At 34.7% G+C, this 14951-nt stretch overlaps 1 protein-coding gene across 10 annotated transcripts in view; it reads right to left on the bottom strand.

The window, feature by feature from the left end:
* The window catches only part of LOC142345777 (uncharacterized), a 118809-nt gene that overhangs the window by 64432 nt on the left and 39426 nt on the right, over window positions 1–14951 (bottom strand). For 3 of the 10 annotated variants that reach the window (XM_075398107.1, XM_075398106.1, XM_075398108.1), the window contains exons 1-2: window positions 7238–7556; window positions 4813–6692 (exon numbers count right to left, since the gene is read on the bottom strand). In XM_075398107.1, the coding sequence (XP_075254222.1) occupies window positions 4813–4966 (154 nt within the window). In that variant the 5' untranslated portion in view covers window positions 4967–6692; window positions 7238–7556. The other 7 variants (XM_075398103.1, XM_075398105.1, XM_075398102.1 and 4 more) reach the window with 4 other exon arrangements.

Genomic DNA, 14951 nt, shown 5'->3' with positions numbered 1-14951 from the left:
GTGAGAATATATCTAATAATAGCTCTAGACTAACTATTCCTGATTCAACTACTGTGATCCACCTGGTATGAACAAATCTCTATCTATACTTGAACCCAAGTCTGTTACATGTTTCACAGAACTCCAAAGTAGAGAACATTAATTGTGAAGATTTGCGTTGAATTTGTTGGTGGGTGAAACAAGTACCACATTGCCTATTTCACGCATGAACACTTTGGGAATTTGTTTACATTGTTACCATGAGAGCGAGGCAGGGGGGGGGGTAAGGGGATACAGATATTTGCAAATAAACAAGCTGGCTCCTGCTGCACAACAGTGGCTACATTCTGTGTTGACATATTTCGTAGTTCCTGTAGCCAACAGCCACCACGTGAACAAGTCAAGCCACCTATGCAGTGGACCAATCCGGCCAACTACACCAGATCAGAATTTATTGATCTGTTTATTACTTTTCCCCCTTTTAGTTATAAGAAACAGTCATAGCGACTGTGCGCTTGTTCCTATGTGGTTGGGAAAAATTGAGGAAATGTAATTAAGAAAGAACGAGCGAGCTTCGTTCATTTCGATCCATTATAAACCTTCGATCCATTATAGACCTATGAAGCAGCTTTTCCGAACGTTTTAAGTGGCGCTAAAGTTTTTGATTTCTTGTGGAAAAGAAAACTGCATGTTATTTTTACGCCTATAGTTCAAAATTTTAAATGCAACTGAATTTATCATCTGTAGTGCTTACCTATGCTCGGTTTATAAGCAGCCATGAAAATTAAAATTGTTGCAAGGAAACGCTCAACTTGACCAGTTGGCTTATTTGAGCGAATTAGTTGAGAGAGATTGAGAGCTCTTGGTTGATGTAATCAATGAACAGGAAGCAAACAATTCTGCCATCTATTATTACCAACATGCACAGTTGTGGTAGAAAGAGTATTTATAGCCACACTAGAAATAGTAGAAACGAATAAGCACCGTCACTTACAGCACTAACCAAAGTTATAACAGGGCACAGAAAAGGACGCCATTCCTTGTATATTACTCTTGGTAGTTAGTATATGAGCATTATAAAGGAGTACTGGGGAATTACGAGTGGGCTTGACTGGTGTTAGAGAAGTAAGTTATTGGTAGAATGTGCCCCTAGGGGGCTGGGTGGGTTAATTTGGACATGGTAATAAGATAATTTAGAGCACTGCCTCCTCTCTTTCTTGCTCCCTTTCTCTAGCTTTCCCTTACTCTTGTGCATTTACTAGTTTACACAATCTGCCACTTACCCTATGTCTCCTTAGGGACACAGAGAACAGAGCACAAGAGGAGAAAGTGAAAATGAAACAGTAAGAAATGGGCAAAATTAATCCAAACACTCGCGGAAAGATTTTTTAATAACAAAAATGATTATGCGTTAGTCAAATTACTTAACACCAAGTTGACAGCAGAAAATGACGGATCCAAACGACCTATTCATATTTTCATGAAAATACTATGAACCATCCATGAAATTATGAAATTACTATGTTTCAACCATGGATTTGACTTTGTCAGGTATTTTATATGATCCATCGATGGAATTCAAAGGATCCCAACCCGGGGAGATACATATTCGCTCTTCTAGATCCGAGAGCATTTTTCAACTTTACACAAATAGGATGATCATTTTGCTGCTTAGTTTGTTAAGACAACGTAATATAATTTTAAGTGAAAAGTAAGTATCACAAAAAAATTAACTATTAGGAAAAATGCATTCGTAGTTCATGTTTTGCCTTCAGCAAAATATGCAAAAATGAGCTGAATGCTATCAGTATTTTTAGCATCGATACTTGTTTTAGCATCAATCTAAGTATGAGGTTTTTTAAGCGATGCCAAAGATCTCAAAAAAGTAAATACATCTAGCACAAACGAATCTAGCACGAGTGAATCTAAATTGTCATCTACAAAAAAATACCTAGAACAAATTATGCAAACAATGATGGAATAAGGAAAGTAAGCAACACTTCGGTTTATACAATTCAAACCGAACTTATAATCCAAATTCCAAATGAAAGCATTAAAATCAGCGTTCTTTTTATTAGTAATTAGCAAAAAATATAATTGAAACTATATTGTGTTTTAATGAGCTTGTTTCAAATTGAACACACACGCTCAATCTTCATCTTCTATCAAAGCAATTGTGTTCTCTGTCTCCTTTCAATTAATCAATAGATCGAGAACTATTGACGAGTTGAACGATCTCGCGTCTACACTTTCTACACAATCTATCTCTTAATTGGAAAGAGCATAAAGAGAATAAATACAACATAACAGTAGATCATTTGCTATTACTATTAGTTAGTAAACTTGTTGAACAGTTCAACTAAGAAGTAAGCATCTATACAAACTCAACAGAAAACAAGAGAGATCTAGAAAGAGCAATGTCTTACTTATTAATGCATCCATCTAAAAATCAAAGATAGTCACTAATGAATGTGATAGAATGAATGCATGCAAGTAAAAAAAATTTACAAATCCAGCATCCATAGCCATCAATTATGGATTTGTTTATCAAATAAAACTGGCACCAATGCAAATAATTTGTCGTCAAACTTCAGTAAATGAGTGCAGGTGATTCCTAAGTTAAATGACCAGAAACTTACACTTCACTTGATAAAATGTAGTTTAACACTGTCAATAGGTGCGAGGAAAATATCTATTTTAGTACACGACAGCTGAAATAAGTGAACAAAAATTTGCAACTGTTGAGTAAAAAGTTGAACAAAAAAGGATAGTGGGAGTATCTAAACTCAGCTGAACTTAAATAGGGAGAAATTAAAGGGGGAGGGGGTGGAGGGAAAAAAGGTGTAGTAGCATAGAGAGGGTGAGGTTAAAGGGAAACGAAGTCCGACTATTCAACAACTCATCAAGTGAGGTGAGCAGGTGGTAAACAAACAATATCACTAGAGAGTCAGCCACGCAATTGTAATAAACAACAACAACATTAACTATCATTACACTTATTACGCTGTTTTACTATCATCTTCACAATCATCACTCACAATATGATTTGACAAATGAGGCATACTGTCGCTTAATCACTTAGGAATACAATCATATGTCCACCTATAGCTACTCACACAGGCATGCATTTTTGAAAAAAGACGGAAACCTCTCATAACTTTTACAACACCATGAATAAAAAGGTAGCGAAAATTCATCTTCTTCATTTAGATATCTATTTAGATATCTATTTGATTTAGCTAAGAAGAATTTTAATTACAAATTGTACCCATATGGATGGACAGTGTTTGAGGGAAACCAAATTCAAGCCCCGTTAGGGACGTACTAAGCTTGGTGCAACCAAGTCTAGTTAAATTCATTATTATTATTATTATTATTATACTCCATGGTAAACAAACAAAATGAACGAAATAAACAACATAACCGACGAATTGTTCTCCATCGACAGGAGGGGCTTCAGGGGGCTCTTTTTCACCGATGTTAGTTTCACACTATCATTTAACCCCAATGATTTTGCTCCTTTAAATTTTCACAGGGATTTTAAATCCTGTCATAGTTGATCCAATGTTTTAAATTAGATATGTAGTGTTTTGGTAGAGTTTACAGATAAGCCATAGAAATTAGAAATTCATGGGCAAAATTTAGCACGAAAACGGCACACTGACTAAATAATTGCCTTAAACTTCTTCCGAGAGATTTCAAAGGCATTTTTTGAAAGCAGAAAAGATTTCAAAACCTTTGGTTTAATTTTTATTTTGTCGAGTTGACTTGAAAAAATTTTCCAGAAACAAATATAATAATTGATAGAGGATTCTCAAGGTTATTGTTTACAAATAGCGTATTCTTGTGAAGTAGAAACCAGCTTTTGTGACCAAATCACAGTACTTTATTAATAGTACTTTGATAGTACTATTGAAAAAACTTTTGTTTTGAGTGAGATATCAACTTAAGCGAGATATCAAAATGAATAATTGCGTCTCACCACAGAGCTCATGCAAAATTGTTGAGAGAATTTACAGTACGCAATATTTACACCCTATCTTAATACATGGGAAAATATATAATGGGCATTTTACTTACGTCCGAATTTTGGGCAATTTTTAATCGACAGTTTGGGTCCGATAATTGTAAGTTGATTTCGCAGTCTTTAAATTCACAAATTACGAAAAGCACTTACAATCTTTGCGTGTTTTATTGGCAATATTATACATTTAATCTTATGTAAAATTCGCAGTAAGAAGTTAGCGAATATTACTTCCAAAAATTGGCTTCTTTTTCTACAATTTTGGACTATTTTAGGAAAGTGATTTTGGGAGGCATAACTACTTTTAAAATTAGTTACCGGCTCTGTGGTGAGGTGATTACACAACAGTACAACAAACAAATAGCTTCAACCAAAGTAAAAATTTGACCAAAGTAACAAAACAATATTCAACATAAAACTCATCAAACAGTCAAACTCTTAAGAACCCCCCTTCATACCATAAATTTATATCTCCAAAACAGTTTCGGTGAATTGCATACTTAGAGTATAGTAAGCCGAAAGGCTCGAAGACAAATGAATGCCCTCCGAGCGTTACCCTGCTTATCTCGTTTTTGATGATGATCAAAAGGGTGAGACCAAAAATCAGTTAGGCGAAAATTGCATAGACAAGACAACAGGACTAATATAATAGCTATAAACTTCGTTTGAGAGCAATTAATAACCATTTAAATATCGTCCAAAAACTTTGAACTAACTCCAAACGGATCACCAACTTTGGATCTCACACAGCATCAAAACGAAAACGCCAAAACATAGAGCATAAGTATGTTCAACATAAAGAACTCTACCTTGTAATATTGAAGGCAGGAGTAATAACACAATCAGTAGTTGCATCCACCATGTAATCCACCTCCATCTCCTAACACAGGTGGATGTCTGAGAATGGAATCGATGAGTCGATGTTGTTGTTTGGGAACAGGTTCCTTCTGTCACTGTCGTCATTGCAAAATTTGGATCCAAATTAAGAAAAAATACTCCCGTGAAGTATTGAAGGAAAAAGTTGCCAATTTCTAACTCAAAAGCAACAAAATTTCTATTTAAAGTTTGTAAAAAAAACTCAATTGAGGGCAGGGTTGAATTTGGAACTATTTGCTTTAATTGAAGAATTGGAGCAGTTTGATTCTAAAGTCAAAGTACGATTGCAGGGGGGCATTAAGATATTAATGAGTGCTATAAATGCATTCAATCAAGGTAATTGTAATTGAGTAAATAATAATGGCGGATTAAATTAAATGCGGACAAAGAAGCGACGCTCTAATTAGTGATAGGGTAGTGATAATTGACTAATTGATCCATACATGCATTAGCATCTAGATACATTGAATGAGAGGGGATATAGATTGATAGATAGAATAACTTTCAAATTCAGGAACAAGTTATAGTATCAAATTGAATATTTGAATGAGCCGTATGCTGTAGAAGAATTTGCAGCATAATATGTGCATAATTCTTTGAGGATAGACACCACATTAAATAAACAAGGACGGTGAAGAAGCTGCTCTTTTCTATTCATCAGTTACGTTCTTCCCTTTTCTACCCAAAGCAAATGAGCGAAAATAACAGCAAACTAAGGAACCAAAGTGAAACGATAGACTCAAATATTTATATACCTCTAAAAGAAGCAATAGATATTTCGATTCCAAATTACGTTCGAGTAAGCGATACCGTAAAGATTATTACTATGCAATTATAAATGACAAATTCTGGTACTGACAGTCTAATTGCAAACAATAGACACGTTTACAGACACAACACAGTGATGAGTGTTTCCGTGTAATTGGCTATTAGATTAAAAAATGAGACTTGATTATACAAGGTGATCTGCTATAAGTAAACAGCACTTTGCCAAGTTTCACTTTGTAACTAGAAGAACTTGCCGTGGTAAACAATGCCAACTTTGGTTATGGTCACGGGTAGTAACTAACAAGTAGATTGGAATTTAATCTCTCATTTAATCAAGAATATATTTCTGTGTAGGTCGTGCAGAAAATGTCGCAAAGATTAAAAACAAACTATAATATTCTAAAGTTCAACTACTATTGCATAAGATGCGATGGTAACTAAAAGTAAAAGGGAAGAGGAAGCGACAAAGAGACAGGGATTGATGATTAAAGATAGTAAGATGGTCGTTTTTCTACTTGAAATGCCCGGTTGAAACGGAAGCAGACTGCTATCTAATACGATGATAGCCGGATGTTGACAAACAAATAAAACACTTTCTTATCCTGATTCCTAATTTGATCGCTTTCTTCTGTTTTGTTGTTGTTGTTGATGTGCTTACCAACAAAATTTGAAGCGGGTTCTCTTTGAGAGAGAAAAGCAAAACAGTAAGACTGAATAAATAAAATGTATTTGGGTCAATAGAACTGTTTGATGAAAAGAGGTCACCAAAGTTTAAGAACGAGGTCACTACAGCGAAGGTAAGTTGTTGTATGCTTCCAAATAAACCACTAGATTGCACATGGATAGAAATTGGATGGATAAAAGACGTCGCTGTTGTTGTTTTGTTGATATTGACTGATTCTCAGTTGCAGTAAACAGCAGCAGCAGAAACCAGCGCGATTAAAATAAAATGAACTCTGAGTCACAAACGACGGCACAAATCGTCTAGCGATGCTGCTGTCGATGTCTGTTGTAATGTTTCTGTTGTTGCTGTTGGCAAACTAAACTGAAATGAATAAAGAGCTCACACTCGATTGAAGCAGTAGTCTATATGATGAATAATCTTCCGGGCTGCTTAGTAGTCACTATTCGATTAGATTCACCTGGCTACACTCAAACTATATTCACAATTACTACTAATACTAATACTATTACTAGTAATATTCTGCTACTGTTACCGTCATTTCTGCATCACTCACTATGAGCAGTATATTTCAGTCTATGAGTGTTCTACGAATGACTGCAGATTTATGAAAAATAATAAAAATAAAACAATAATTGTAGGAGGACTTATTTAAGCTGCACAATCCAATAATAGTCTGATGAGCTGCTAACAGTCTATACTGATAAGTCTACAAAGCTAGTACAACTCATATTTATTCCTTCCTCTTTCTCTTCTACTCCAGCTAGATTTCCACGAACTCAACACAATAAACACAGCAGTTAAAAAGAAAAGGAGTAAAAGTGTATGTATATGTATTATCTATGCGATATTCCAGCATTTTTTCCAGCCCCCAAGCAACAGTCACACAAATAGTAATGAATACTCACTTTTCATACTCACTAACTCACTCACTAGCGAGACTGGGAAAAGTCTGTACGTTGGAAGCGACTGTAAAAATCTATATGTGCCTGCCTTTTTTCTTAACACTAGAATGCAACACACAAATACACACATGTGAATGTCGCAGGCGGCAGCAGTTTAGGATGGAATTGCTCCTCGTAGTGTGCGCAATAATGGCAATAAAAACACAGTGGTAGTCGAAGTAAACAATAATAACAACAACCACCACAACTACTCTTGCTACTACTAGCAGTGGAGCTACTATTGGCTACACAACACTTTTGTGGAAATTGAATTAAAATACGCGACTTACTTTTCCCACAGCTATGCACAATACTTTTAAAAATCTCTTAACTTGTAAGGAAAAACAGAAAAGCATGTGCTATGCTAGTGCGCAGTACACAATTACACATTTGATAGAATTATTTGTACTGAATAGAAAATAGAAATAAAAACCAAATCACATAACAACTAATATTCCTTCACTACAAGAAAAGTACCTCAATATACAACCTGATTGGCTAAAATTTTCTGCTGTTCTAGTTAGCTTAGCTACTGAAGAACGCAACAAAACAGAACGCAACAACGTAATTACTTCTGCAGTTACTTTCATGTCAAATTTATAAATTCAAAGAAGAAAAAAGTAGTTTAATATTTATTTTAAGCAAGGTTTAGGGAGGGCGGAAACCCATAGAAACCATTTCTAAATAAAAGAGAGGGAGGGGTTTATCAGCACGTGTGCTGACTCTTCTGATGATAACAAGTTGTTATTAGGGAGATGAAAATAATGGAAAGTGCTGCGTTACTGTTCTGTGACAGCCAACAGATGTTTTCCCTCTTTAATTAAGTCTCAAGTAAAAACTCCACTAGTGAATTTATTGATAAATTCTTAAATCATATTCCACAAACTGGCAGTCATCCGATCTCCATAAAATGAATCCAAACTTGAACAAAAGCTCGTACAAAAGTGCATACGTTAGAACACAAAACTTGCTTGCAGATGAATTTAATTAAAGCCTGACACAAGTGCACGTGGTCCCAATTACTATGTACAAGGACGAAGACCTGCTAAAAAAATTTTCCAACCCTTCAAAAGTATTTATTGCAACAATTTTCCGATTCTTCATTTAAAAGAAGTCTTTATTAAACACTCAAAGCGTATCTGAACATGCCTCCAGTTGCTAAATAGAAGAAATGCATTTCATTTACAGGAAACGGCTTCCTTGCTCCGTTACAATTTCTGGTTTAATTGAGATGAAATAACATTCTAGGGTGAGAATTAGGCGAATGTGTTTTAATTCTTTTATCTCTCTATTTCTAAATATCATCGTTTAATATATCTGTTTAAATACCAGGGCCTAAATTTTCCATTTTTACCATTCATGACTCCGGGATGATTTCCTCTATAAAGCAAACAACATGCGTGTTATGAATGGATCGGATTCCGCTCTCTTTAAAATTAAAAAATCAAGCAATTTCTCAGTATTCGAAATTTTTGCTCATCGGCAAACCTTTTTGCCTACCAGTAGCCCCTATCGGAAGCTATCGTAGTTGATAACAGTCTCAAACACATCTTCCTTGCACCGTTACAATTTCTGGCTTAATTGAGATGAAATAAGATTCAAGGGTGAGAATTAGGCGATTGTGTTTTAATTCTTTTATCTCGCTATTTCTAAATATCATCCTTTAATATATCCCTTTAAATACCAGGGCCTAAACTTTCCATTTTTACGATTCATGATTCCAGGATAATTTCTTCTAAAACAAGCAAACAAAATGCGTGTTATGAATGGATCGGATTCCGCTCTTTAAAATTAACAAATCAAATAATTTGTCAGTATTCGAAAATTTTGCTCATCGGCAAACCTTTTTGCGTACCAGTAGCCCCTACCGGAAGCTCTCATAGTTGATAAAAGTCACATATCTTCATACAAGAGAAAACTGCCAAGTTTAAATCTTTATCATAAAAACAACCCATCCAATTCAACTTTTTTTCGAAAGTTCGGACACCGATTAAACTCGGTGTAATAACAGAAAAGCAGGAGAACAGTTTATCTCATGAACACTTAGATTTGGAGGAAATTGTTTGTTCTCTTTCATTAAGACATAATTCATCATTGTGCTGTGTTATCTGAACGCAAACGGTCTTCTTTTGAAATAAAAAATCAACTGAACTTGGCGAAAACGGGCTATAACTCAATACTTTCGAACTAGTTTTCCTGATGAAACTATTGAAATAACTGATCACAATAAGTTTAACTTTTTCTGAACATTTTCCGCCTTGTATTTTGTCCAAGTAAAAACCAATTCAACACTCAATTGGCACCGCGTGAGCTGAAGCTAACAAAAAAATACATAACAGAGTAACAGTTTCATTTACTGGAAACTTACAATTCTTACATTTAAATTGAAAATCGCCCGATTCAAAAAAGAACGCAATTTCAAGAGTCACACTGAAGATCATTCTGATAAAATAGTTCAATCTATATTTTTGAGATTTATCAAGTATCAAAATTTTTAACATAACCAACGTCAGGCGAATTGCACTCAAACGACCGGCGAGCAGTTGCCCTTTCGGTAGTTGAGGGGTATCAAACTTTCAAGATTAAGAACCGCCCTTAACAAATTGAAATTGTCTTCAAAACAGTTTTGGCGAACCGCATTCTTAAAGTATAGTAAGGCTGAAGGCTCTAAGAAAACTTAAAGCCCGAGTGCTACCTGTTTATTCCAGTTATTGAGGACGGAAACACAAATGGTTTAGACGAAAAATTGGTCAAGCTACAAATTTCATAAAAAAAGACCACGGGACTAATATAATTATCATAAACTTCGTTTGAGAGCACATAAGAAGAGTTCCATAGGGCAACCCTGAGAAACAAATATTTGTTCTCTGAGCAAATTTAATTGTTTTTTGACGGAATTAAAGTTTGATGATTGCCATCAAAGTTAGGACTTAAGATTTGAAGCCAATTTAACAAGAACTCCAACATTGATTAGAATATTCGTTTGCACGTAAAAATTATTGTATCATCTGAATATTAAATGATTTCGCATTCTGCATTAAGCCACTTAAGAAAAAAGTAGTTTAATATTTATATTAAGCGAGGTTTAGTGAGGGCGGCAACCCATAGAAACAATTTCTAAACAAAAGAGAGGGAGGCGCTTATCAGCACGTGTGCTGACTCTTCGGATGATAACAAGTTGTTATTAGGGAGATGAAAAAAATGGAAAGTGCTGCTGCGTTACTGTTCTGTGACAGCCAACAGATGTTTTCCCTCTTAAATTAAGTCTCAAGTAAAAACTCCACTAGTGAATTTATTGATAAATTCTTAAATCATATTCCACAAACTGGCAGTCATCTGATCTCCAAAAAATGAATCCAAACTTGAAAAGCTCGTACAAAACTGCATACGCTAGAACACAAAACTTGCTTACAGATGAATTTAATTAAAGCCTGAGACAAGTGCACGCGGTTCCAATTATTGTGTACGAGGACGAAGACCTGCTAAAAAAATTTTCCAACCCTCCAAATGTATTTATTGCAACAATTTTCCGATTTTTCATTTAAAAGAAGTCTTTATTAAACACTCAAAGCGTATCTGAACATACCTCCAATTGCTAAATTAAAGAAATGCATTTCATTTACAGAAAACGGCTTCCTAGCACCGTTACAATTTCTGGTTTAATTGAGATGAAATAAGATTCTAGGGTGAGAATTAGGCGAATGTGTTTTAATTCTTTTATCTCTATTTCTAAATATCATCGTTTAATATATCTGTTTAAATACCAGGGCCTAAATTTTCCATTTTACAATTCATGACTCCAGGATGAACTCTTCTATAAAAAGCAAACAAGCGTGTTATGAATGGATCGGATTCTGCTCTCTATTAACAAATCAAACATTTTGTAAGTATTCGAATTTTTTTTTATCGGCGAACCTTTTTGCCTACCAGTATACCCTATCGGGAGCTATCGTAGTTGATAACAGTCTCAAACACATCTTCAAACAAGAGAAAACTTCTATAAAACCAAACAAAAAGCGTGTTATGAATGGATCGGACTCCCCTCTTTAAAATTAACAAATCAAACAATTTGTCAAAATTCGAAATTTTTTTATCGGCGAACCTTTTTGCCTACAAGTATACCCTATTGGAACCTATCGTAGCTGATAAGTCTCATACACATCTTCATACAAGAGAAAACTCTGCAGAGTTTAAATCCTTATCTTAAAAACAACCCATCCAAATCAATTTTTTTCGAAAGTTCGAACACCAATTAAACTCGGTGTAATAACAGGATCGCAGGAAAACAGTTTATCTCATGAACACTTAGAATTGGAAGAAAATTTTGCTCTTTGATTAAGACATAATTCATCATTTCTGTGTTATTTAAACGCTAACGGTCTTCTTTTGAAAAAAAATCAACTCAACGTGGCGGAAACGGGTAATAACCTATTATCCTCAATACTTCCGAACTAATTTTCCGGATGAAACTATTGAAATAACTGATCACAATAAGTTTAACTTTATTCTGAACATTTTCTACCTAGTATTTTGTCCGAGTAAAAAACAAATCAACACTCAATCGGCACTGCGTGAGCTGAAGGTAACAAAACAACATAACAGATTAACAGTTTCATTAACAGGAAACTTACAATTCTTATATTTAATGTAAAAATCGCCCCAGTCAATAAAGAACGCAACTTCAAAAGAGACACACTGAAATTCATTCTGATAAAATAGTTCAATCTATATTTTTGAGATTTATTAAGTATCAAAATTTTTAACATAACCAACGTCAGGCGAATTGCACTCAAACGACCGGCGAGCAGTTGCCCTTTCGGTAGTTGAGGAGTATCAAACTTTCAAGATTAAGAACCGCCCTTAACAAATTGAAATTGTCTTCAAAACAGTTTTGGCGAACCGCATTCTTAAAGTATAGTAAGGCTGAAGGCTCTAAGAAAACTTAAAGCCCGAGTGCTACCTGTTTATTCCAGTTATTGAGGACGGAAACACAAATGGTTTAGACGGAAAATCGGTCAAGCTACAAATTTCATAAAAAAAGACCACGGGACTAATATAATGATCATAAACTTCGTTTGAGAGCACATAAGAAGAGTTCCATAGGGCAAACCTGAGAAACAAATATGTGTTCTCTGCACAAATTCAATTGTTTTTTGACTGATTTAGAGTTATATGATTGCCATCAAAGTTAGGACTTAAGATTTGAAGACACTTTAACAAGAACTCCAACCTTGATTAGAATATCCGTGTGCACGTAAAAATTATTGTATTATCTGAATATTAAATGATTTCGCATTCTGCATTAAACTACTTAAGAAAAAAGTAGGGGGGCGTTTATCAGCACGTGTGTTGACTCTTCTGATGATAACAAGTTGTTATTAGGGAGATGAAAATAATGGAAAGTGCTGCGTTACTGTTCTGTGACAGCCAACAGATGTTTTCCCTCTTTAATTAAGTCTCAAGTAAAAACTCCACTAGTGAATTTATTGATAAATTCTTAAATCATATTCCACAAACTGGCAGTCATCCGATCTCCATAAAATGAATCCAAACATGAACAAAAGCTCGTACAAAACTGCATGCGTTAGAACACAAAACTTGCTTGCAGATGAATTTAACTAAAGCCTGAAACAAGTGCACGTGGTCCCAATTATTGTGTACGAGGACGAAGACCTGCTAAAAAAATTTTCCAACCCTCTAAATGTATTTATTGCAACAATTTTCCGATTCTACATTTGAAAGTCTTTATTAAACACTAAAAGCGTATCTGAACATGTCTCCAATTGCTAAATTAAAGAAATGCATTTCATTTACAGAAAACGGCTTCCTTGCACCGTTACAATTTCTGTTTTAATTGAGATGAAATAAGATTCTAGGGTGAGAATTAGGCAATATGTTTTAATTCTTTTATCTCTCTATTTCTAAATATCATCGTTTAATATATCTCTTCAAACACCAGGGCCTAAATTTTCCATTTTTAACATTTCATGACTCCAGGATGAATTCTTCTATAAAAAGCTAACAACAAGCGTGTTATGAATGGATCGGATTCCGCTCTCTTTAAAATTAACAAATCAAACAATTTGTCAGTATTCAAAATTTTTTTATAGGCGAACCTATTTGCCTACCAGTATGCCCTATCGGAAGCTATCGTTGCTGATAACAGTATCAAACACATCTTCATACGAGAGAAAACTTCTATAAAAAGCAAACAACAAGCGTGTTATGAATGGACCGAATTCAGCTCTTTAAAATTAACAAATCAAACAATTTGTCAGTATTCGAATTTTTTATCAGCGAACCTTTTTGCCTACCAGTATACCCTATCGGAAGCTATCGTAGTTGATAACAGTCTCAAACACATCTTCATATAAGAGAAAACTTCTATAAAAAGCAAACAACAAGCGTGTTATGAATGGATCGGATTCCGCTCTCTTTAAAATTAACAAATCAAAAAATTTGTCAGTATTCGAAATTTTTTTATCGGCGAACCTTTTTGCCTACCAGTATACCCTATCGGAAGCTATCGTAGCTGATAAGTCTCATACACATCTTCATACAAGAGAAAACTTCAATAAAAAGCAAACAACAAGCGTGTTATGAATGGACCGGATTCCGCTCTCTTTAAAATTAACAAATCAAACAATTTGTCAGTATTCGAAATTTTTTATCGGCGAACAATTTTGCCTACCAGTATACCCTATCGGAAGCTATCGTAGATGATAACAGTCTCAAACACATCTTCATACAAGCGAAAACTCTGCAGAGTTTAAATCCTTATCTTAAAAACAACCCATCCAAATCAATTTTTTTCGAAAGTTCGAACACCAATTAAACTCGGTGTAATAACAGGATCGCAGGAAAACAGTTTATCTCATGAACACTTAGAATTGGAAGAAAATTTTGCTCTTTGATTAAGACATAATTCATCATTGCTGTGTTATTTAAACGCTAACGGTCTTCTTTTGAAAAAAAAATCAACTCAACGTGGCGGAAACGGGTAATAACCTATTATCCTCAAAACTTCCGAACTAATTTTCCGGATGAAACTATTGAAATAACTGATCACAATAAGTTTAACTTTATTCTGAACATTTTCTACCTAGTATTTTGTCCGAGTAAAAACAAATCAACACTCAACCGGCACTGCGTGAGCTGAAGGTAACAAAACAACATAACAGATTAACAGTTTAATTAACAGGAAACTTACAATTCTTATATTTAGTTTAAAAACCGCCCCAGTCAATAAAGAACGCAACTTCAAAAGAGACACACGAAAATTCATTCTGATAAAATAGTTCAATCTATATTTTTGAGATTTATTAAGTATCAAAATTTTTAACATAACCAACGTCGGGTGAATTGCTCTCACACGACCGGCGAGCGGTTGCTTTTCGGTTGTTGAGGGGTACCAAACTCGCCTAAAGATTAAAACCGCCAATAAAACCATAAAATTGTCTCCTTAAAACAGTTTTGGCGAATCGCATTCTTTATGTATAGTAAGGCTGAAAGCTCTAAGAGAATTTAAAGCCCGAGTGCTACCTGTTTATTCCCGTTTTTGAGGACGAAAAGGCAAATGGGTGAGACGAAAAATCGGTCAAGCTAAAAATTGTATAAAAAAGACCACGGGACTAATATAATTGCTACAAACTTCGTTTGAGAAAACTTAAGAAGAGTT

This window comes from Convolutriloba macropyga, chromosome 9 (genome assembly GCF_964194025.1).
Source record: "Convolutriloba macropyga chromosome 9, txConMacr16.3, whole genome shotgun sequence".
Lineage (NCBI taxonomy): Eukaryota > Metazoa > Xenacoelomorpha > Acoela > Convolutidae > Convolutriloba > Convolutriloba macropyga.
This window is presented reverse-complemented; position numbering and strand designations above follow the sequence as displayed.